The sequence below is a fragment of the Suricata suricatta genome, chromosome 7 (assembly GCF_006229205.1).
Source record: "Suricata suricatta isolate VVHF042 chromosome 7, meerkat_22Aug2017_6uvM2_HiC, whole genome shotgun sequence".
Classification (NCBI taxonomy): Eukaryota; Metazoa; Chordata; class Mammalia; order Carnivora; family Herpestidae; genus Suricata; species Suricata suricatta.
Window position 1 is genome coordinate 90707051 of NC_043706.1, and position 25718 is coordinate 90732768.

Sequence of the window (25718 nt, forward strand, 5' to 3'; positions counted from 1 at the left end):
GGTCTGTCCGCGGGCACACGCTCCATCTTAACAGACTGCAAGTACCACCTAGAAGATCTGTGAGACCTCACGAGGGGGTCTACTTCAGCATGTTTGCACACAGAACCATCAGGGACAGCGCAAGTAAAAATAAACATCATGATAGCCATTCAAAGCCAGTGAGTTCTAAACATTAGTGAGCCCGCCAAAGGCTGCTCAAACAATAGATTAAGAAGCCTTCCTTCCTTAATGTTCTTTTTCTCCCCTTTAAAACCTCAGTTTAAGCGCGCCTGGGTGGCTTTGTCGGTTGAGCGTCCAGCTTCAACTCAGGTTATGATCTCATGGTTCGTGGGTTCGAGCCCTGCGTCGGGCTCTGTGCTGACAGGTAGCTCAGAGCCTGGAGCCTGTCTTGGGAGTCTGTGTCTCCCTTTCTCTTGACCCTCCCCTGATCACGCTGTCTCTGCCTCTCAAAAATAAATAAAAAACAAACAAAAAAAAAAATAAAAAAACCAAAGAAACAAAAACAACTTCAGGTCTTCATTTTGGAGACTCTCACAGCAGTGTAACTATGTGACTCCACATCTTGAACAGAGAACATTCAGCACAACAAGGCAATGAAGGTCTACATTTTCTGTGAAGCCCACGCCGTTTCTTGAAAGAGGACAGTGATGGGTTTTTTCTGAGCAGACCCAAGACTGTGCCACTTGGTTAAAAAAAAGCTGGTATCAATTCTTTCTCAGCCCTGGGGAGTTAATAAGATAATCCCAAATTCTGCAGATTTGCAATGTTTTAGATACAAGGAGAGTATCACTCTGGGACATCAAAAGCCGGTCACCCTCTCTTATTATATGAATGACAAACCTGAGGTCCACGGAGGCAAGATACCAGCCAAGGTACTGCCGCCAGTTTATGGAAAATTACCACGTTGGTCTCCTATGTCCCTGGTCCAGGCTTTGTTCCTACTCTCACCACAAAGTAAATTCACTGTGTGTTATTACTTCCTTGTAAATATCTTCACTGGGTGTAAACTGTAGAATATTTTGCAAATGTTAGAAGTGTTAGCACTGATTTAATAGATTTTGTTTTTCCTCTCAAGACAGTGATCACCAGTCTCTAGGGAATCCAGGGAACAAATATTCTGCTGGAGAGACTGATTTATTCGCTTTTCTGTTTTTGTTACCCTCTTGAAAAGGAGACTCATTCGAGCATGTCAAAAGCCATATTTCAGGTACATAAGTTATAATATTTACTATTTTTAAAACAAAAAGGTCTGCTTGGAAAGATGATCCTTCTCCAGTCAGCAATGTTATCATCTTAAAGGCAGACTACTACTACTAATAAAAATCTCAGTATATCTGCAATGTCATTCTACTAAAATAATTCAGTTTCAATATTTTTAAAAGGTGTAACAGACACCATTAACTTCACAAATGAAATGAAAAAATGCTTGGGACACTCATAAAGAAAGCAACCCCGAACTTCTAAGCAATCCATTAAATTTAAAGCAAATTTCAATTTTATATATTTAAGCCCATCTTCTAATGAATGATTTTTTAACAGATAAGAGCTCACAGATCAAGTTGAATTCTTTAAACACTGAAGAAAAGAGACAAAAGATTTCTACTTACATAAAGTACATCGTAAAAAAAAGTACCAGAAATGACTACCCCTTATTGTCAAGCATGACCTTCCAGAGGTGTCACCAAATGTTAAGTGGTGTGACTCTGGAAGCACACTTTGGCCCGAGATGACAGTCGCTGAATACATGCCTGGTTGTCTTAACATGTAGTTAAGAGATGGTTTTGAAGAGATGAAATAAAAACGTCTTCCTTTAAAGGAAAAAACGTGGAGCAAGGACACATAAGAAATCAAGGAAACATTATTGTTCTTCAAGAGATTGACATCGTTATGAAAAGACTAGCCATCTCTACTGAAATGATTACTTTTCTTGGGATGAACACATTTGGTAATAAAATCCATTTTGCTGAGACATTCAAACATGGGCAACCCCTGAAGCTTCTGAAAACAATCAATCTTCAACCCACATTTGTTCTAGTTCAGATTTGGTGCTATCTGAGGCAAAGGGGCAGGCTCAGAGACGAAAGAGGACAGTAAACTGCACAGGGCGAGCCCTTCAGAGAGAAGAATGTACAGTGATAGCAACTCCTTCCTAATTTTAGGGCCTGACTTAGAAAAGAATGTTCATAAAAGGGTGTTGAGCTTCCCTTTTAATCAGAGTTGACAGAGGCCACTTGTGTGGCCTGTGCTAAGTGTGGCAAATACATGTGACAAGGAGCAGAGCGGCTCAGAAATCTCATGGTCACTGCAAACAGGGATCAAGACATTCCATTTCCCAAAGAATTGAGCAGAAAGCCATCTTTGCGCCTCCATTACCTTGTAAGGTGAGTATAGGAAGGGCTTCCCAGGGTTTCAAGGGGGCGCTGCACATTTCTGTACTGTGCTTAGGTTAAAAATACCTGCCTGGCATTAGAAGGTTGTAATCCTATTGATTTTCCAGGCATTTAACATTGGAGGAGCAGGGAGGAGTTTAAGAGTCACCTTCGGGCAGAAAATATAAAAGGAAATTTCTATTCCAGGTCCTTTTCGTTTGCTTTTCAAGGGATAGCTAGACATTTTTCTAACAGTGGAGATTTAAAAACTCCCATGGGGCACCTCAAGAGCAGTAACATCAATCTATTTAAAAAGATATTTTAACTTTTGGTACATTTCTTGAGTACCAACAATGTGCTAAGTGTTACACTGATAGTCTCTGAAAAAATGCATCAGCTCTCAAAGGCTGGGCCATCTGTTCTTTGGAATAATAAGCCTATTCCCAGTCTCAAACTAGGGAGCAAGAAGTGATAGACATTGGAAGGTTCTGGACACAAGAAGAGAAAGACGGTGGCACAAGTAGATCATGGGACTTTGAAGTGTGTCTGGAGTTTAGAGCCATTCTGGGCTATGATGAATAAACATGGCTTGACCACAGAACATACTACCCATCTTCAGCTCCACTGATCTGACCTTTCTGTGGTCACTGCAAACATAATCAGACCTTTCCATAAACCTGAAGGACCTACTGCATGCGCAGGCTTGGAGAAAGCTGCCTCTGTTTTTGTAACAGGCATTGTTTCTGAGGGTGTTCTTGCAGAATGCATAAACTGCTGCTAATGAGGCTTACTCTGTGGCATTTAGGTCACATGTCAAATGCACATGTGTTTGTTTTGCTCTTTATGAGAACAGCAGGAGGACTCCATCACCAGGGCTTAGGAGCGCTGCACCACTTGCATTCAATGAACACTTGCTGAATGAGTGAATGGGTTAGAATTGCATATTACACACTCTTCCTGAGTCCCCCCAAACCTGTACCTGCTTGCCTCAGTTCCTGAGGCTCAAAAGGTATCCTGGATACCTCTAGCACACTATCTTATCCCTGCTTGCCTATCTCCTAACAGCACTCCTGTTTCCAGTCTTTGCACTTGTTACCAGATGGATCTCCCTGAGATTTAAAAAAAAAAGAGAAAGAGAGAGAACCTTCCTTTTAATCTTGGTTGCTTCCCCTACTCAAAACATGTAACACACCCCGTCCTCTATAAAACGAGGTTCATATTTTAGACCAGATATTAAATCTTTCCACTCTCTGCCGTCAATCTTTCTGAATCCTTCCCAATTGCAACTGTGCTCTCTACTGAAAGTGCCACTCACATCTCCAAATGCCCAAAGTTTCAAGGCTTTATAGATTGAAGCACAATTGAAAAAAAAATTCATTGGCTCTTAGGAAATCCCTTATTTGCAGCCCCAATTCGTGTTCCTACCCAACGCAGGCATCCCCAAAGCTACATCTCAGACAGGCTCAGCCTCTGCTTGGCTATTTCTAGTGGTAAGAGAGAAATTTACAATAGCACAAATGGCAGCTCATTCCACTCCAGGAGCCTCTCTCGTGAGAGAGTTTCTCCGTACCTGCACCAGCCAAATAACTGCAAACACAGGGAACAAGTTAGCCCGAGCTCTGGAGACAGAACCTAGTGACCACAAATTTCCATATAAACCGCCAACAAAATTCTATACATTGAAAAACAAATACTTAAGGGCCTGCCAGTTAGTTTCTGCATTTTTCACAACAGAATTTTCCTTGGCTCTTATTTTGTCAAAATATATATTATTTTACTTGATTTGTTTAAAAGACTTAAGCAACTCTTACCCTGAACCAAGCACTATTATAAGCACTTATAAATATTCCCTCATGTAATCCACATATGAAGTCTATACCATGAATACTCCCTTTTTAGGTGGGGGAGCATCACTGTGACCAAGAGAAGTAGCTATTCCAGATCATGTATCCTGTGAGTGAGAGAGTCAGGATTTGCAGCTGACTCCAGATTCCGTGCTCTTAGCCACTGTAAATAAAGGATCAGGAAATCCCCTGGCACCCCCCCCCCCCGCCCCACAGGGGCCCCTCCTGAATCCTGTGTGGCACTGCTGCTGTGGCACCCTCACATGTCCCTGTGGGTCTGTTCCCTCTGTGCACTAGCACGGTGCCTGGAAGACAGCGAGCACAAGAGACAACAAGAGCTGGCTGAATGCACAAAGAACAACGCTCAAACTGGACACCATGCTTCAGACAACGCACAAGAAAGTATTTTTATTAAAAATTTTTTTAATGTCTACTTATTTTTGAGAGAGAGACAGAGTGCGAGCAGGGGAGAAGCAGAGAGAGAGGGAGCAGGCTCCAGGCTCCGAGCTATCAGCACAGAGCCTGACACGGGGCTCAAACCCACAGACCATGAATGAGATCATGACCTGAGCCGAAGTACGATATTTAACCAACTGAGCCACCCAGGCGCCCCACAAAAAAGTATTTTAAGTGGCAGATCCCTAAAATAAAAATCCTTACAAATAAAGCAGTCTAGAGTTTGGCGTCCAAATGCTTATAAGCTGAAAAGTAATAAAGTAACTCTGGTAGAGGTACTCAAGAGACTGTATAAGCCTGTATGAGTCACAAATTTCCGACTTATTACTAATGAAAAATATTTAACACCTGACATTTTCTTTATGTGTAGCTGTTAATCTGCTAATTCAGCACTGCCATGGCGGGGGAGCTTGATGGCCCTGAGACTATTTAGTTATGGTAATTTACTGCATGGGATTGCACCTGCATCATAAAGACCCAGGACAAATACTTGAAATCAATTTCAAATTCTCATTAACTCAAAACCATGGCAGACCACCTATTTATTTTATTGCCTTAGGAAAATAAAATTAATAAGCAAAATGTTGCCTATTTATTTTATTGCCTTAGGAAAATAAAATTAATAAGCAAAATGTCGACAAGACAAATTCCGGCTAGAATGTTCTGAAATAGATGAGAAGCATGCGGCCTTGAGGGTCTGTGGCTGATAGCCGTGCATGCCTTCCTTAAAAGGGTGGACTAGGAAACAGAGACAGATGTTAGTGAGGAGAAAAGAGCAGTGTTTGTGCAATGGAGCAGCTCCTGGAAAAGGGTGGGGCATGGGGGGCTGAAACGGAACCGCACAAGGCCGGGAGTGGCTCTGGACTGAGGGCAGTCCTGACAGAAACCCCAGAACCAGGAAGCTGGTACAACTGTCCAATTACCATTTTTTCATCTGTACATCCAAGGAGCAAGTGAGACACAGCCAAAACATTTGCGAGGAGCAAATGCACACAAATTCATTTTATTGCAGAAAACCCAATAACTGGAATACTAAAGAGGTGGATTGGGAAGTACAATTCTCTGGCATAAAGTCGCTGATGTGTGTTTCTGTTGGACCCTGCCAGCTCTTACACTGGTCTGTTTCCATCTGGAGTCTCTCAGACAATGCAAATGCAAATCACCAAAAATAAACCCCTCTGGTGAGCAAGAGGCAAGAAAAACCTATCATAGAGGATTTCAAGTCACTTAAAGAACAATCCTTAAGAAGCTCATGAGCACCACAGTGCATTTCACTCCCCCACGCTGGGAAACGTGGAGCCAGATATGGGCTCATGCCGGTGAAGGCAGGCTGCACAGAGGTGGTCAGTGAAAATGAACGCAAGGAGAGGTATCACAAGCAGCTACTGGAGGCAACTCCCCAGGGGGCGGAAGAGAGGAAGGAGAGCAAATGAACACCAATCAGGAGGTTCAGAAATCCTGCTGCAAAAGTACAGGCACAACTTGTTTGATTTACAGCCTATGATCAGCTGTGTGAGTCAATAGCAAAAATTTTACCAGTGAAACCATAGTTTTTTTTCTTTTCCCATGGCTGTGAAATGCCTCCCACCACCTTGTTCACCCCAGCACTGCTGTGATAGAAACACAGCATTTTAAAAATGCTTAAAATGTGGAAATAGTATAATTTTAAGTATGTATACACACACGCGTGCGCACACACCCCTTTTGTGTATTTTTAATGTTTATTTTTGAGAGGGGGGGGGAGAGAGAACACGAGTGGGGTAAGGGCAGAGAGAGAGGTAAACAGAATCCCAAGCAGGCTCTGCTCTCTCAGCATGGAGCCTGATGCAGGGATCAATGAACCCAAATGCAAGACCATGACCTAAGCCAAAATCAAGCCAGATGCTTAACCAATTGAGCCACCAGGCACACCCCTCCCCACACACCCCTTTTTATTATCACTTGTAATCAAGGTAGTGAAATACCAAAGTCTAAGGAAAATGCAAGTTTCAGATGAATAACTGAATCATGTTCATAGAAGATCTGCAGAATACTGCTGTTCTGATGATAAGTAGCACTAAGGATGGCAAACAGGGAACATTTGAGGACTATGAAGTTTTGGGGTATGTGCAGAAAAGCTGGCTACAAAACCAGCACACTGAGGACAAAAGCTTTCATCTAGTGAATTTCGTGTACTTTCTCTACATCCTGGTAACTAACACCCAAACCCAGGGCTGCAAGGAGACTCCTCACTCCCAGACAGCGGGCTCAGTGGCCCCACTCACAATCTCTTCAGTCTACTGCTTTCCTGGCAACCTCCCCAGTCCTGAAGTGTCATGCTCCCTTAGGTCCTCCTCCCCCTTCACAGACACCGCTGGGGGTTTCAAGCTATGCACCCATAAGTTCACTGACCGCCAGTGCCGCCAGGCTTCACGACTCTCCCTGACTCCTGACCCTCTTTCTCTGAGCACATTGCAGATACCACATGTGCGTCCAGAATAGTCCCTTTCAAGGGCTCCCTGAGGTACAGGGAATAAAATCTCACCCCATCTGGGTGGACACCAGACCCTTCTGGTTTTGACCTGCCTAGATTTCCAGGCTCGTCTCCTGCCAATGGGCTCCAGCCCTGGTGCTGGGGGTGCCTCTGCTTTTGTACAACCTCTCCTCCCTCCAGGGCCCTTCCCTTGTCTGCCCAAAGCTCCTTTCTTGGAAGCCTTCCAAGAGCAGTTTTAGACGTTCCTCCTCCTCCTCAGGGCTCTCCTTGGACCTGAGATCATCTTTCACATAGTTTCTCCCACTGTCAAATTGCTACAAATGTTTGATCACATCCTCATTTCCCCTAGTAAATTCTATCAGCACTCCCAGATACAAGGTAGCAGCTTGATAAATGTCTGTGAAATAATTATTTTTATTTACCCAGTCTTCTAAGTTAGAAATTCCAGTTTATATGAATTAGTGTTAGTATAACTATCACTGTCTTAGGGATCCTCTGGCTTCTTAGGAGGCAGGGGGACTTGTGGGACCTCATTTAGACAAACACAGCAAGGGAATATGTTACAAGAAATACAGTGAAGACAAGAACCATACATACAAATCAATGAAACTACTGAGGACTGAAGAAGGGAAAATGAACCTCCTTTAGAAAACATGTTAGAAAAGCCAAAGGGAGAAAATTAATCTTCCAAAGTCTGAAAACATTAATTAAAAACATCCAAAGGAAGAAAAGAATCCAAAGTAAAGATCACAAACGCTCATAAAACACAAAGAACCGGTCAATTGAATTTACATGTTAGTAGAATCACTTTTTTATTGTTCAGCTTGTCTTAAAGTTTCCCAGACACTTGAAAGCAAGCAAAAACACAATAAATATGTGCCAGGAAGATATTTAAAAAAAATTAAGTTTGATGCTCTAAAAGGAGAGGCAGTATGACCTCCTGCTTTGGTCCTAGACCAGGACCCAAACACACTTAAAAGAGTAGATCGTACAAAAATTTCACAGAAGTATACATACTAGTAAACATTCACTTTCTGACACTATTTGCTGGTTTTGAATATAGAAGACCAACTACCTCTGGGGGGAAGAGGGAGATGGTCTGATAACAATTTTACAGAAAGGAAATGATCCATTCTACAGGTTTCTGGCAGTGAGAACTAGATCATTTCAGAGTGTATCATTTATTAAAGCATCCCTTATTTATTTGGCAGGTATTTATATGTCTCTACTCTGCCCTGGGCTCTGGGGACACAGCAGTGGGGAAAACCACTTTCTGAAGGGAAGAAAGAGGAACACATAAACAAATGAAAAGACAAAGCTGGGTGCTGGGAAGAGCATCTCCTTACACGGGAGAGAGAGAAGGGATCTGGGATCTGCGTGGTGGAGGGAAGTGAAGGAGTCGGGGTGAGCAGTCCAGGCAATGAGAAGGTCTGGGCTACTGCAGCTGAGTGCCGAGCGGGAGAGGACAGGGGCCGGCCTGCGGGGTTAACCATAGCATTACTCAAGGCTGGTCAACTAGCAAACATAATCATAAGGGATATGCTATTTATTAAGAAGCCACGTAATCCTATGAAACAACAGCAAACACTCTCTTCCTTCAGACCACTGATCTCAGAACTGGCCGCTCTGCCAGAGAATACCGACCCCAGCCACGAAGTCTGCCCACTAATGTATCAAGAATGACATAAATCATTTTCTGCAAATGACCACACCACACACTCTAATGACTATGTAGTATGTTGACGGGAGGCTGTAACTCACAAACGTCACGGCAAGGGAAGAGTTCTATTATCCTACTGATGGAAGAGCACCGTCGTAGAGGCGATCTAGCCCCAGTTTCATCTCCACAACACACAGCTTGCCTGTGAATGTGGTGAGAACAGTCATGGGGTGGGGGTCCACAGCTCTCCAGCAAGACCTCTGCTTGCAGGGGTGGGTGGGGGAGGTGGCCTGAGGGGTAGCACAAAAAGGCAGGCGGGTATGGAGGTGCTAGAGCGAGGGGGCGGGGAGCCTGAGGAGAGTGGAGACAGGGCTCATGCGGGCCATGCTGGGATGCAGCCCAGGGATCCGGTGGCTGGCGAGTCTGGGCCGCTCGCAGCAGCACCCTGCCCTCCTGAGAACCGGCGGGGTGGACCTGCGGGACAGGACTGCCCCGGTCAGCCTGCGCTTATCAGCAACTCAGGCCAAGCGGAAGCTCCGCCTGCAGTTCTGTATGGTCTTTTTCTTAAGTAAACTGGGATAGTAAGTGTTACTTAAAAAATGGTGTTTTCAGGACACAAGCTCTCCTACCATTTTGAGTCTGCTAGAAAAAATTATGTCCATGGGGAAAAAAAGGTAATGAGTCACAAAGCTTTGTAGGGCTGTTTATATTTTTAAAGAAGATATTTGGAAAAATGAAAGCTTAGGAATGGATTTCCACTGACAGAATCTCAGGTGCTGTGGTCAAAGGATGGGGCCAGGGGAAGAGGTTGGCAACCCCAGTGCTCCTCCATGGTCCCCCTCTGCTGTCTCCTGGGAGGGACACATGATGTCATCAGGGCATCGCTAGTCTCTCTCCTTCCAGCACATGGAGGATGGCCGTCACCCTCTGCCACCTCTGAAGCTGGGGTGTCCCCATCACATGCTTGTTGGCTAAGGATACATGGGAGGGGAGGAAGGTGACTTTTCTAGACAAAAGGGCTGCAGGGATGGGATGTGCTTTCTTCTGTGCCGCAGGGACAGGCAATGCTTGGTGGGGGAGGCTCCTCAGAGGGCCTGCAGGAGGCAGTGTGTCTGAAGTCAGTTCTCTGAGACCCTGAAGGTGCTGGTTAATGGCCATGGCCTAGCCTCTTCTGACTGACACAGAAAAGAGCAATCAGGAAAGAACTCATTTATAAGAAGCAGAAAATTCTCAACTCTAACACTCACTATGTGAAAGCCTTCTTGCCCCTACACGGAGTACAGAACAAAAAAAATGCACGTATTTCAGAAGTTCAAAACCACTTTTTGATTTTTAGTTGAAACTCAAAAATTATTTGGAAAAAAACAAAAAAACCAGGGAAGAAGAATTCTGGCCTGAGCAGGCTCACAGAAGGAGAGAAAGGAGCTGGTGTTTGGGAGTTGCAACTCCCACACGTCCTCTTTCTTCCTTCCTGCCTGAGTGGAGGGAAGGGCCTCCTTCCATGAAGGCCAGGCCTCCCCCTGGGGCTTGGGGCCTGCTCGTCTTCTCAAGGGACTTGGCCCCTGTGCCGGTCCCCCCTCCTGGAGCCAGCCCAGTGACGTACCGGAATCATCGAGTTTCTCCCCCTTCACAAGCCAGCCCTGACCCTGTACACGCTTCCAGCCCATGCAGTTAAACATCTCAACTCAACATGTCTACACACATGGTTCCTCGCTTCCCTCTCCTCTCCTCCCTTCTCCCTGATCCTCAACTCAGTGCCCCAAAGAGAGGGCCCAGCTCTAAAATGTCCTATGAAGTTAAAATTTGATTCTTTTGGTTTGATTTGTTTTCTTAGCACAGCAGTATTCTACAGGAAGCTGTTCTACAGGAAGAAAATGACAAATCTGAAAAGGAATCTGAAGAAGGAGGAAGGGGGGAGGGTGGGAAGACATAACCCACAGTTGTTAAAAGAGATGTTCAGGTAGCCTCTCAGGGATTTTTTTTCTTAAGCATTTTTTTAAGTTTTAATATGTAAGGCTTTTCAGATTACAACATTAACACAAAACTATTCTACTTAGGATAGTAATACAATAATGTGTGAAAAGCTACATCCCCCACTCACTCAATCACACCCACCCATAAGAAACCTTACTAAAAACATTACACACATCTTCTCCCCTCTTCTTCAATATACCCCGTTCAGCCACCAGTCTGCCCCCCATTCCTGAAGGTGTCCTTGTCAAGATCACCAAGGAATACACCTGGTCAAATCCAAGAACTCTTCTTCTTTCCTTAATTGACTAACCACAGGAGTGTCATCTGCCATTGCCTCCTTTTAATACCCTTTCCTTGACCTCCTGGCCACCCTGGCCTGAGGTATGCTGGTTTTACCTGTACCTCCCCGGCTGCTCCTTCTGGGGCTCCGTGCTGGCTCTCCCTCCTGCAGTGAAGCCCGGGCTGGGGGGCTGCTCAGGGCACGGTCTTGAGACTTCCTCACTCTACTCCATGGGATTCTGTCCTTGCCCCAGATTTAAACAACACCCTCATACTGGAGATGCCCATATAACTCCAACTCCTTTGAGCATGAGGCTCAAATATCCAACTCCATACTTGACGCTGCCACCTGGCTAACAATGTAACATGCACTACAAATCTGACATGTCAAAAATATTTTTCTTCCCAAACATGTCCTCCCTGACCCACTGCCAACAACAGTAGGGCACCAGCTGCTCAGATGCAGAATCTCAGAGTTTCCTTGATGTGCCCATTTCCCTACCCCCTCCACGTGTAGTTCCTGAACGTGTCCCGCTGATTCTACCTTCCAGGTAGTTTCCAAACCCGCTCTTCCACATGTCCATAGTTTCTCTTTGGTCTAGGCCACCTTCCGCCTTCCCCGGTCTACTGCTACAGAGGTCTTCTAGAAGTCTATGAATCACATCTGCCCCTTTGATCTATTCTCCACAAAATGAAGACCCTGCAGGGACCTCTGCCACACCTGGGATCCTCAACAAACCCCAACATAACCATAAGGCCCCGTCCTGCCCTTCACTTACCAAGCCGGTCTTCTCTCGGGGCCTCTCTGAGGCCAAGTGCTTCTTAGGATCTTTGCTCTAACAGCTGGGCTGCTCTCCCCAAACTTCCACATGATTAGTTCCCACCTATGTAGACTTTGTTTCCACTGACCTAACTCAAGGGCACTTTGGTTGACCACTTGATTCACACTAGGTCCCTCCGTCATTCCTGGCAACAATCCTCATTTATTTTGCTCATGGCTCTTCCCCCAGCTTAAAATCTTCACATTGATTTTCTGTTCACTTGGGTTTTTTTTCTTTCTCCCTCTCTTCCTTCCTTCCTTCCCTTCCTTTCTTTCCTTCTTCTTCTTCTTCTTCTTCTCTTTTTTTTTTTGCCTGCACTTCTCCAAGGGGCAAACACCACAGCTCTTTAGGTCACTGTCACATTCCTAGTGTTTAACACAATGCTTGGCAGAGGGTAAATGCTTAATAAACACACATATTGGATGAATGAGAGTGGTTCTTTGTCCCATTCCACCTCCCCACACCAGTGCAGACAAGTTACTGATGGTGGGCGAGGAAGACACCCACTGGAAGCTGCAGATGTACTAGGAGGAGGAGGGAAAGTCCAGGCAGGGGAGCAGGGGTAGCGCCAGCAACACCCCACGACACTCATGGCCCCTCCTATATCCAAAGATCCTGAACAATGGTTCAAAGTTGGCACTTCAACAGTCAAGTCTGCAGATTCTCAAGCAATGTGCCAACCACAGCTTGGAGTATTTATACTCTTCTCTGTTCTTTTCAAATATTTAATTGGCTATATGCACATTAAACTTTGGAGCTGAACTAGAAATATCCTATACAAAATATGGAAGGCTCCGAAGTCCCGATGAAGGCAGCACATGCATAGTGACTTTTACTTGCACCCTAAATGGTTTTCTGTTTTGAGAGTCAATTTTAGAATTACCCACTACCTGATGTAGGATCAAAGAGCATATTCTCTGCTTAAAAATATGTTTGCATACACATTAATCTTTACATCTACTCAGATACACACACATGTATACAACCAAATGCAGCTGGAGGCAGGGAGGACACAAGGTGTCTGCTATTATTAACTCAGCAGAACCAACTAGCAGATGAGTTTCAATGTGTGAAGAATTTATATCGGCTGCACTTATCAATACAGCTTGACTAGATAATTTACATTTCCTTCTTTTGAGACATTAACCAAGGTAAACGATGAAGCTTTCTCTGGGGTCTTAAAAAGTCCCATTATTTTATATCGACTCCTATGTGGAGACCTACGACTGCCTACCTCAGGGAACTCAACTGTTGAACTGGGACCAGGTGGTAAAGAAGCTGGCCCGCTTCTCAGGGTAGGGAGGACCCTGCTTAGGAGCACTGGAGACCAGGGCTTAAGCTCCACCTATCTCACTGTATGATTCGGGAGAACTCATCCAACTTCCCTACACTGCAGGCTCTTCATCCTGAAAATGGAGATCGTGAGAGTACTGATTCTCTGAAGAAATGAGATGACACACTGAGAACATGGGCTTGCAGCCTGGTATAGTGTGTGCACACAGCCATGCTCTATTTCCAAGTAACAGCTGAATATCCCTTCTCCCTGTCTTTTGCTTGAGACTGAGCTTCCAAAGGCAGGAACAAGAAGAGAAGCTTCCACAGAAGTTGGGACTTAGTTGAGTATTCAAAATGTGTAGAATTTCAGAAAATGGAGTAAAGAAAATGAGCAGTGCCACAATGGAGCACAGAGGAAAAAGAGCCAAGCAGAGATGGCGGTCAAGGACTTGGTTTGGAGTTGAGCCTTGATGGTGCGGAGTATTTGGGATGGTGACTTGGTGAGGCAGTACCTTAGCAGAGATGGATGAAGGAGGGCATCAAGAGTTGGGTAGAGGAGCTCACACTCGACACAGACAATAGCCAGGAATCTGTGTGTCTCTGTTTAGTACCCTCACAATGCCTTCCAACTGGCAATATTCTGCCATCACATTTATCACTATTATAACATTTTTAAATCTACCACTTACATTTAGTCAACCCTGGGAGTGAGCAGGGAATGATCAAGTTTACTTCTCTACACCCAGGTTGAGGTATACTTGACTCCAATCAAAAGGTTATACTTGGGGAAATGGAAAATGTCCTCCTTTTCATGGACCAATCAAGTTAGGCCATAATGGGTTTTCCTCCGGGGAGATAACAGAATATCTATAGTGCTAGGTTTTTTTTTTTTACTTGCTCCCATCAGCCATCAGTGTGATGCAGGCAAAGGGGAGGGGAGGGGAGGGAAGAACTGTGTAGTAGGTGCAGAGACCACCCTAAGCTCCTATGTTCTCTTCTCCCTGTCTTCCTAACAGATAGAGCACAGCAGGAAGCCAAAGAACACTTGTTTAGGTGGCAGCCTACATAAAGACATACCCCTGGGGTTTAGGAGTGATACTGTCACAGAAAAGCAGGAGAAAGATTACTCCAACTCTCTCCTGTGGAGCCTTCTCAATGCAAAGAAAATCAAAGCAATTTTCAGGTTCCAGTTTCTAGACATCCACCTAATCCTCTATTAATTTTTAATCTAGCTTCACCAATGAAGTAGGTAGAAATAATGGACAGACACTGGAATAGGTGTACTTGTCTAAGAAAAAAAACAATTGAGAAGGTCATCTGCTTTGGGCATAGAAGTGTCTTTCTGGGTTCACTGCACAAGAAACAAAGGTCCTTTGAGTTAGAAGCAACCTGATGCCAGTGTTGGCATTAGTGCCAACCCTGAGTAAGATCCTGGGGGAAGTCCAGCAGAGATAAGAAGACAAAAGCAAAACCATAAACACTTCAAGTTTGATTTCACTTTAGAACATACTTTAAATAGAGTTTCAAGCTGTGGTATGGTGACCAACATTTAAGACTTACATAAAACTCCTCATATTAACTTACTATTAACTCCTGTATTTGTGTGTGTGTATATATATATATATACACACACACAAATAAATAGATAAGGAAATTAGAATGTCCATTAACATACAACAGGAGATTGGAAATGAACACTAAAATAAACCATAATATTTAAAGTCATTTTAAACATATATTTATGGGCCCTTAATGTCTCCCCTTTTACATGGGGAGTATTTTTATTGTTTAACCTGTTCCATAAGAGTCTGCAAAGTAGTCACTGGGTACTTATATGATGGAGAAACATATTTTAGAGGTAAGGGGGCATAGGAATTTAGAGACCTTTTAGTCTAATTTATTTTAGAGGTAAAAAAAACAACTGAGCTATAGAGAGTACAAATAATTTATCTGATAACAAAATGTGCGGATTAGCATGGCTGTGGAGTTCTGCATTCTAGTCTTGACTCTGTCAATTATTTATGGTGTTACTTTTCTTCAAACATATTGACTTTTAGTTTCTTCATCTGTAAAATGAGCAGCCTCAACTATATGAACCCTAATATAAATGTAATTGGAAAGTGTACAACTCTGTCCACAGCCCAAAACACATTAGTGGAAGAACAGACCACTTAAAAAAAGCAAAGAGGCAGCTATGAAATTAGAGACCTGAACCCCTCCCCAAAGGCTGATCCGTGATGTGCAGGTCCTATTGAGCAGGTCCTACAAGGATGGCTTGTGCCCACATCCTTTACAGGAAATAGTGCAGGAGGGTGGTTGCGATTTGGTTTTCCCAGTCAAGAAGATGACTCTAGCATGGAGCCAAACATCTGGAAAGTCATCTGGCCCCCAGCTTACTTGGCTTGCTCATCCTGCCACAGAGATAACCCCATGACACTTCATCTTGATTCTAATTCTCAGGAGTCCCATCTCCCCTTGCATTACACCTGTGCTAATTCAAGACCAGAGTTCAGGAAGTACATATACTCATGTTCTGGATGCAATATTAAAGGTCTTTCTCCATGGGAGAAGAGCATCTTTAAAGGATGCTTCTCTTTGTAACGCATGATTTCTGCTGTCCATAAATACATCTGAATATTCACGCTCTTCAGTTTTTGTTTTTCAAATCCTGACCCTGAGAGATTTAGGTAGCTGGCCAGCAGGTGGCCATTTAGGTTCCTTGGTCTCAGAGTCCACACCAAACATTTTTGCTGAGGGCCTGTTTTGTCTTGTGTCACAGACTACTACTTGTCCCTCAATATCTATCCTCCTGTTTCTTCAATAAAAAGGCCCCAATTTTTAGCTGCACACATTTTTTCCTGGGACTAAAACAACATCTCTAAACCTCCTTGCACTACATGTGGCCACATGAGTACATTTTCACCAATAAGACAAAAGCCGACATAATACACGTCACTGTTAGGACACATGCTTATAAGCACTTCACTTCTTGAAGGTCATCTAGGTTTATTGTTTTTTAATAATATTGTATTAAAGGCCCTAAATGTCAGGGATCAGGCTACTCATAAACTCAGTACCATAGGCGACAACTATACTCATTGGAGATTTGTTCATCCTTAGTACATACACAATTTGTAATATATCAGATACCTACAGGTAATACTAAGTTTACTATTTTATGTAATAAAACCACTCAAATAGATTCAGATTTTGTTTACATTCTTCTAAGAGTCATGGCTTCTGAGATCCATAAAAAGTTCGGTAGATTTCAGGCTACTGCTAGCAGTTAGCTTGGGGAAAGAATGTCATATTTCATTATCCTATAGAAATCCCACTTATAAGCTGGGATGTACCTACCCTCCCTCTTCTTCCCTACTGTTGCTTTCCTGTTGGCTAGAAAACAGACGTTAATATGGCGGGATGGCCAGCAGCGTTCAAGGACCATGAAGTGATGCTGGGAAAAGAAGCCACATGTGACAAAGCAGCAAAAGAGGAGGAGCTTGGATTCCTCACACCTTAGATACCATGACAGTCCTGGACTGATTCCTCCTGCACACATCTCTCTTCTGTAAGCCATGGTTATTTTGATTTCTCCTGCTGCTCAGAGCTGAATCTAATCTTAATAACAGAACTTGAGATTCAGATTCATTTTTAAAAACAATAATTATTGGGGCACCTGGGTGGCTCATTTGGTTAAGCGGCTGATTTTGGCTCAGGTCATGATCTCATGATTCATGGGTTCAAGCCCCGCGTCAGGCTCTGTGCTGACAGCTCAGAGCCTGGAGCCTACTTCGGATTCTGTGTTTCCCTCTCTCTCTGACCCTCCCCTGTTCATGCTCTGTCTCTCTTTCAAAAATAAATAAACGTTAAAAAAATAAAAAAAACCAATAATTATTAAAATGACAAAAGATAAGTGCCATAAGCACATATTCCATTATTCATAGATGATACCATGCTACTGATTTAGTGCTAATAAGAAGGAAGTTACGTGCTACTTTGTTTTCTATAGGATAATGAAATATGACATTCTTTCCCCAAGCTAACTGCTAGCAGTAGCCTGAAATCTACCGAACTTTCTATGGATCTCAGAAGCCATGACTCTTAGAAGAATGTAAACAAAATCTGAATCTATTTAAGTGGTTTTATTACATATAATAGTAAACTTAGTATTACCTGTAGGTATCTGATATATTACAAATTGTGTATGTACTAAGGATGAACAAATCTCCAATGAGTATAGTTGTCACCTATGGTACTGAGTTTATGAGTAGCCTGATCCCTGACATTTAGGGCCTTTAATACAATATTATTAAAAAACAATAAACCTAGATGACCTTCAAGAAGTGAATCTGAGTCATTCCAATTAAATCAACACCTGTTTAACTTATTAATATCTCAGCAAAATAAACAGAGTCAACACCCCTGATGCTGAGTCACCACCATGTCCCTGAGGAGAGCCAACCAATAGGGCTTCCTTTTCCTGGCCACCCATGCCTAAGTCACCAGGTTGGGTACAGCTGTTTTCCTGGTCCCCAATCAATGCAAACCCCATTTCCTCAAAGGAAAGTTCAGAGAAGCTCTGAGCAAGGTCAGCACAGGCCTTGCTTTCACCCACGGCGCCCTAGTGAAGCCCCTCAGAGGCTCAAGAAACCTCCCCAGGCCTCTCCTTACAGGCGCTGGCTGCTCAATTCTCAAAGCCACTGAGAGAGGGTTACATATTCGTGGGCTGCTACAGAGTAATGTCGTTTTTAAAACGCATGTAAGGGGCTTTAGGACTGCAGAGGCTACTGACTGGGGCCCCCTAACTTATTTCTGTATTGTACGATAACAAGGAAACAGACCCTTTTATCACCCGTTACAAATTATTTTAACTCAGCTGATACCAAAAGGGGAAAGAGACACACATGCGTCCCCTCTGAACGTGAACATTCTGCCCTCCATCTAGAAGGCCTGCATCAGAGATCTAAAGAAGGGTGGGCATCTGTTCATGCAAGAATATGCCACCGTGAAGCCTAAGGTCACAAATAACCTCGAGCAGAGGCGCTAAATCATCACCAACAACTGGTATGACTTAAAGCAGTTTCCAAATCATGTGCAAACACAGTGACTCTCAAAAAGTTCTTTATGAAAATGCTCCCCCACTCACTCTTCACAGACATTTCTGAAGATTTCTGATCGACCCAACCGTGAGAACACAGCACTAGAGAAAAACATCATCGCCAGTTCAGTGGTCAGCTCACCGAGGATGTGGATGAGTCAATATTCAAAACTGTGATGCGCCATGCGCTCAGCATGGACTTAACAAACGTTCAGAGTCTACTTAATGTTCTGAGAACATGTTCTCTGAATGGCAAAGCCTGTATCAGCAACCACAAATCAGTGATCACCAAGGTTGGAAAAATCTACACTGAAGAAAACAATTCCCAGTCCTTCTACCCCAAGGCATCTTGGTAAACCCAAAGAATTATTTAATTTTAACATTTCTTCTCAGTTACACAGCAAACCACCTTTGGAATGTTCCTGCTGTTTCATATGCCCAAGGACTTTCAGAAAAGTCCTTACTAGGCCTCAGAAAACAAGAAGAAAACTCAATCTGTTAAATACTTAGGATTTGTACTATTTTCCTACTATATTGTTTGCTTTCACCCATAAAATTGGACCTTCCTTCCAATTTTTTGTCTTTTATGAAATGCAGAAACTGTTGATAATGGAGTTTATTCACAGTACACTCAGTTCATTGTTCGTTTTCAGGTCTATAAATTTTGCCTTTTATTTGGGGAGGAAAAAGGCCAACCTCTCAGCTGGCTGGGCAAAAGTGAGGTACTGAGAAACCATAAGTGCATCTTGCCACGTTCAACCACAGCGCAAACCCCATTCCATCCGCAAGTAACAAGGGGCAACCCTAACTGCACAGGATACCGGGGACACGATTTCCTGCTTTAATCTGCTGTAAAATTATGAAAGTAACCTGTCACAAAAAGGCAGAGGCAGTCTCTGAATGAGGGTGGTGGAAAAACCGGTCAGGAGTGTCCTGGAGAACTGGGAATCATGGAAGCACCCATCCCCCAAAGCCCTGCCCCATTTCCACCCCTCCCTTGAAGACCTCCTCCTCCGCCCCAGCCAGGGTGGTCTTTAACTCTGCAGTGCTGACTGAAGGCTGCACCTTCCCCTTGCTCACTAAGAGAAGGTGTCTGACCTTTCAGATCTGTGTGTCTCAATTCTCTGTTGAGTTACAGTTTGACTGGAGATTTTCCAGCGACAATGCCTGTGTCTAGAAATTCTCTATATTCAAACAGTACCACCGGCATTGAGTCACCTCATACTTGCTGACAGACTAAATTTAACTACCATCTCCCTATCACCTCACTTTTGTGTAAAATGAAACACATGGCTGATTATAAATGTAGACAGATTTTTCACACAAATCACTGATCACCAAACTTATTTTATAAATGTAGTTTCTTTTTTTTTGTTTTTATTTTTATTTTTGAGAGAGAAAGAGAGAGTGAGCAGGTGAGGGGCAGAGAGGGCAACACAGAATCCAAAGCAGGCTCCAGGCTCTAAATGCTCAGCACAGAGTCTGAAGTGGGGCTCAAACTTACAAACCTCAAGATCATGACCTGAGCCAAAGTCAAACGCTTAACCGACTGAGCCACCTAGGGGCTCCTTATAAATTAATTTCTAATGTTCAGTATTTCAGCTTCTTTTTAAAGATATGGGCACAGAACTTCTCATCAATACTATGTGGATGTGGCATTCACAATAAAAAAAAGACAAAATTAGTCAATTGCAGATTTGATAAATCTATCTACAACTAAATTTTTCATGTACCCCCAACTGGAAGAGAAAAAGTTTTTCCAGGATCTGATTTTCAAAATTACATTTCTAGTACAGATCAATTTTCTACTCACTCACAGCTGTAGTCAGGAATGGATAAGGGCTGTAACAGACACCAGCTTTGTTCTATGTCTGTTAGCAAAACATGACACCATATGCTCGACACCCCCCTACCCCCCTTCCAAAGTCAAGATGGGTCCTGAATGAATGTGTAACACACATGAATTGTCCTCTGTGGCTTATTTAGTCACGTGAGTCTTTGACCCTTCTCTCTCTCCAAGGTTTGGTCTATCTCACCGGACCAACCATGCAGCGTAATCTGTGCTACAGTACATGCTCCAAACCATAACATGCCCCACAGAACATAAGAAGGAACGACAAACAGCCCAGGGGATCTTCTTTTTAAATCATGTATGGAATAAATATAAACACTAGGCTCAAGAGGAATCAAAAGTGACATTACCCTGAAGTGACTAAAACAAAATTATCTTCCCCCGCTCCCCACAAATGCTGTGGTTTCTATTACACACCATCAGGATGTTTTCTATTCATGCACAAATCCCCCTCTAGGGCCTGCTTTTACAACGGTAGGTCATTGTTGGCAACACCACTGGGAGCCTAATCACAGTGTGAGAACATCTGTCACGCTCCCATTTCATGTCAAAGCTCTGCTTATACACTTGAATCTAAACCACCACACAATGGATTTTAATTCCTAGGACTCTATGGTTTGTGACATCAAAGGGCATTTCAAAGGCACCCATAAATGATGAAAGAATTCTATTTTGATAACTCAATGCAATATCTCTGATGTGTATCATCAATAGATATAAAATCTCCTATTGGCATTATACATACGCTCTGCCCACAGGTATCTCCACTCCCTAAAATATGAAAATAAGGAATAGTGCATCATGATCTGTAATGTAATGTGTTCTCTCCAGTTACTATCCTTTTTTTTGCTTTTCAAGGTTATAATTTATTTTGAGAGACAGAGAGAGCTCACACACAAGTGGGAGAGGGCATGGGGGCACATGGGTGGCTCAGTCAGTTAACCATCCGACTTCCGCTCAGGTCATGATCTCACAGCTTGTGGGTTCGAGCCCCGAGCCAGCTCTGTGCCGACAGCTTGGAGCTTGGAGCCTGCTTCAGATTCTGTGTCTGTCCCTCTCTTCTTTCTGTACCTCCCCCGCTCACACTCTATCTCTCTCTCTCAAAAAATAAACATTAAAAACAAAAAAACAAATGGGAGAGGGCAGGAGAGAGAGAGAGAGAGAGAGAGAGAGATCTCACGCAAGCTCCACATTGTCAGCAAAGAGCCCAATTCAGGGCTTGAACTCATGAACTGTGAGATCATGACCTGAGTGGAAATGAAGAGTTGGACATGCTATTACCTAACTGAGCCACCCAGGCACCCTGTCCAATTACTACCGTTTTAAATATTTACCATCTTTTTTCTTTCCTGCACTGCACAGTAAAAATAAAATGTTGTTTTTGAGTAGCTCAACATCAGAGAGGGTTTTTTTTTTTTTTGGTAAGGCAGAGAGCCAAACACAGAAGAGTTCAGTTTTCCAATGATATAGGTAATTGTCATCACTCAACGCATCTCTCCCCCAGTTACATGTGGGGATGTCAGGCTATGTATGTGGCCAAGAGATTCCACTCCACCAGCCATTTGCTTAATTGTCAAGTTTTACCTTGTCACTATAAATGAAAACGAGACATAATAGGTGGTAACCAGCTTCTTTGTGTGTCACCTGTAGAGAGCATTACTATGACCAGCACGGAAAAGAACAGCCACTCGACAGGAGACAAGACGCCGCCTCCCTGGCAGCTGCCGCCATTACAGGCGCCTCGCCCTCACCCGAACTCCAAAGAGAGCCACACACTTGAGCACTGATTACGTGTGGGGAGCCGGAAAAGAGGGCGGGATAACGTGTCTCTTTTTTAATAGAGGGCTGCAGGGCTGCATCGCAGCAATGAGAGGACAGCGGGCTTGTCTTGGGTGACTGCCCAATTCCAGGCAGCCATGGCTGCACCCCTGGGGGCAGAAGACGCCGCTCGGGCATCCCTGGCATCACTGACGGGAGAGGCAGTGGTGTGCGCTGGCGCGTGCCTACACCCTGGCCCCGGGGACGCTGAGGCGAAGACTAGACACCGGCCGTGGGGAGGTCGAATGTTACATCTGAGAGGGGCAAATATTCCAGACACAGAGAAAAGGGAAAATAGCAAAGAACGACTGCTTAAAAAAGATTTTTAAAGTCTAATACAGGACTAGGGTGAATAAGTGAACCATGTACGCGCCAGACGGGCTACTGGCTCCCATGGCAATGGCTCACCTTGAAAATGAAAGAAGATGCAAGCCAAAATAGAAACAGAAGACTAATAGTCTGTTATATTTATTTCTAATATTGACTGAAAAAAATCGACTTATATTCTATGTGCCAGACACTTAATATACACCATCTCAAATAATCCTATAGGAATCCTTTAAAATAGATATCATCCTTATTTTACTGTTAAAAAAAAAAACGGGCAGAAAAGGTTAAGCGACTCACCCCATGTCACCCAATGAGTATATGCACATTTCAAGCCTGATATAGTTTCATGACAAAGATCTGTGCATCTATTGGGAACATTCTCATTTCCTAAGTGCTTTTTACTATAGACCAGGGATCAGCAAACTTTTTCTCAGAGGGACAAATGCTAAGAATTTTAGACTTCGTGGGCCATGAAGTCCCTCTTGCACCTCCCCTCCCCCCATTACTGCACCAAGACAGCCATAGACACTACGTAAACAAATGGGCATGGCTGTTCTCCCAAAAAAACAGAGGCCAGTCTGCCAACCCCTGTTCTAGAAAGAGGGCCGACAAACTGCAGCCCTGGACCAGGTCCAGCCCACCATGGGCTTTTGTAAGTAATGCTTTATTCATTTATGATCTAGATCTAGCCCGTCATCTAGAGCATTTCCAGATAGTTGAAGGATAACTCAACAAGCTAAAATAATGCCCTAGTTTCACAGAAACATTCTCGGAAGCGTCCGGCTCTTTATTCTGAACTTCCTTAATGAACACTGTTCTGCTTCCTAATCTGTGGTCTGTGTGGTGCAGCTCTCCAGGTGGGAGAGCCCTGATAAACACCTGACAGGTGACCTCTCACTTCAAAGGCACAGAGACATTCTACGTCATAAGTCACTGGAAGTTTCTGGAAGACTTCCAGTTTCTGGAAGACTCCATGCCTTTGGGGAGCTAAAAAAACCAAAGTAGAGATTCTTAACCTGAAAGGATGGGTGGCCAGAGACCGGCTAATCAGTAAATTTGTTCATCCTAATGTTTTATGGAGTGTCTACTCTGTGCCAGGTGGAAATACACGTGAACGTCAGGCGGCAAAGATGGACTCGTAGCACTGGAGTAAATATTTTATGTGCGGCAAAGCTATGCTGTTACTTGTGACACCGTAAGACCTGAGCTAGACTGTATCCCACTCTCAAGCAGTAAGACCCCCGACTCAGGGGACTCTGGCTTCCTGTCGAGAGCAGCAGCCATGGGAGCAGAGCCTGTGAGCTCTAGGAGTGCAGGGACCATGTTGGCTCCACGGCCAGAAAGAACAGGAGCTCCAAGAAGACCTGTTGTCTGTTTTACTATGGATTACCTCCACGGCTCCCAATGAACTAGGGTGTTAATGGCCTGGCCTGACAGTCATATTTTCTAACTCTCATGTTATCAGGATCAAATGCTCCATACCTGGACTGTCTGGTAATCGGAAGCATCAATCCCTTTCACAGTAACCTCTCGGAAGACTCGTGGCTCCAGCTCCTCTTTGGTGAGGTCACAGTGGTAAATGATACCTAGAAGGAAGCGGAAGTCCTGGTTTAGTCCACAAACCCACTGGCTGAAAGGGGGCAAGGGTCACAGAGCACAACTGGATGCCATGAATCGCAAGAGAGGACCATTAGTTGGGGCCCTAAGTATTCTCTGCTGCCATGTAAGGGTCGTTGCACCGAGTGCTCATTAGAATAGTCTGGTGCACGGAGTGTTCACTTTTCATCATTGCCACCACACACGGCCTTCCTTTTTACAACCATCTGTGAGTATGAGAAGAGGTAAAAAACATTAACAGTGGAAACGTAACAGGTCTTCCCTATGCCGGGCCACTTAGAAGCGCAGGCCAAAGAGGATGGCAAATTTCATGGAGGGCCACTTCACCTGAGAGGTGAGTAAGATGGGAAACTCAAATGACTGGCCCCAAGTCAACAGCCAGCCAGGGGTCTATTGATGCGAACTCTGGAGCTCCAGACACTGGACACCCTCCTGTCCATGGACACGCATGTGGACAGCAATCAGGAACCAGAGATGATCAGGTACCATTTTAGAACTGCTTTTTAAATGTTTACTATCTCAGCAATTGTGCACAACACAAATTAATGATTATACACCAAGAATGCCAGCTTATTTAAACACTCATTAAAATTCCATTTCCTGACTTTAATGCTATTAGGCTCTAACACTTAAGAACTAAATCAAAGAAACAATAAGATGAGTTGTTACTATTTGAAAACAATGACACTGCAGTGGTTTGTGAAACAGAATTAGTCATCCAGAGTGGCTGGGCTGGAAACAGCCCTCCTACACAATACTTTAAACATACACTGTCAAATAGATGAAAAATCGATTTAGCGATCCCAATACTTGCTGGAAAACTTGAAACTAAATGGTACTCCCACAGGGCACATTCGAAATGACTGATCAGGTATTAAAATGGTGGCTTGCTTTCTTCTCAACTCCTCTGTGCATGTTATTTCATTAACAGATGAGAAACAATACTCTGCACCCCCAGTGGCAAAGAATTATACATTTACACTCATTAATAGCACGACTGCTGATCCCTGTGAATGTCATTGCAGTTCTCATGCTTACAGACAAATTATTTTAAGGTACTATAATAGGAAGTATGATTAATATTGACAGAGAGAAGATCTGTAACGTGACCAAAGTATTGGCTTTCCTAGTTTAAGTTATACTTGGGTATTTATTAAAATACATCTTTACTTACGTAAAGTACTTCCAGACTACACTCTGGGCATATATTCTAACATACCAGATGTACTGAATACTGTCTTTGCCTCGAGGAATGTAATCTTAAAGGCAGGGCTAGTTTCAGATATATGTTAATTTTGAATAGCTTCTTGATCAGTACTTGCCTCCCTTCCTCAAAACACACAAAAAATCTGATTCCTTGAAAAAAAAAAAAACAACAACCAAACAACTAACAAAAAAGACTGCAGACCAAGCATATGCTATTTGAGCACCTGACTCACTCTAGTATCACTCACCACAACCTGTACACTACAGGGAATGACAGAGGACCTGGCAGCCAGGATCCCCACCTCTGACAGCTGTTGGGCCAATGACCTTAGGCAAGTCACCAAAGTATTAGAATGCAAATTCCTTTGTGACAGACAGTGAATAGGAAATGTACTCTAATGCTGGTTTATCTGAGGGTCCCCAGGGTGGCTCAGTCAGTTAAGCCTCTGACTTTGGCTCAGGTCATGATTTCGAGGTTTGTGAGCTCAAGCCCTTCACTGGGCTCTCTGCTGCCATCGCAGAGCCCACTTCAAGACCCTCGGTCTTGCTCTGTCTGCCCCTCCCCTACTCACGTGCACTCTTTCTCTAAAAAATTAGTAAACATTAAAAAGTTAATAACAGAGGAGGGGAGCAAGATGGCGGAGAA

At 43.8% G+C, this 25718-nt stretch overlaps 1 protein-coding gene across 1 annotated transcript in view; it reads right to left on the reverse strand.

Moving 5' to 3' along the window:
• The window catches only part of PREP (prolyl endopeptidase), a 120082-nt gene that overhangs the window by 18268 nt on the left and 76096 nt on the right, over positions 1 to 25718 (reverse strand). Inside the window, exon 10 of the mRNA XM_029945298.1 lies at positions 23732 to 23835. Within this exon, the coding sequence (XP_029801158.1) occupies positions 23732 to 23835 (104 nt within the window). The remainder of the gene's footprint in view (positions 1 to 23731; positions 23836 to 25718) is intronic.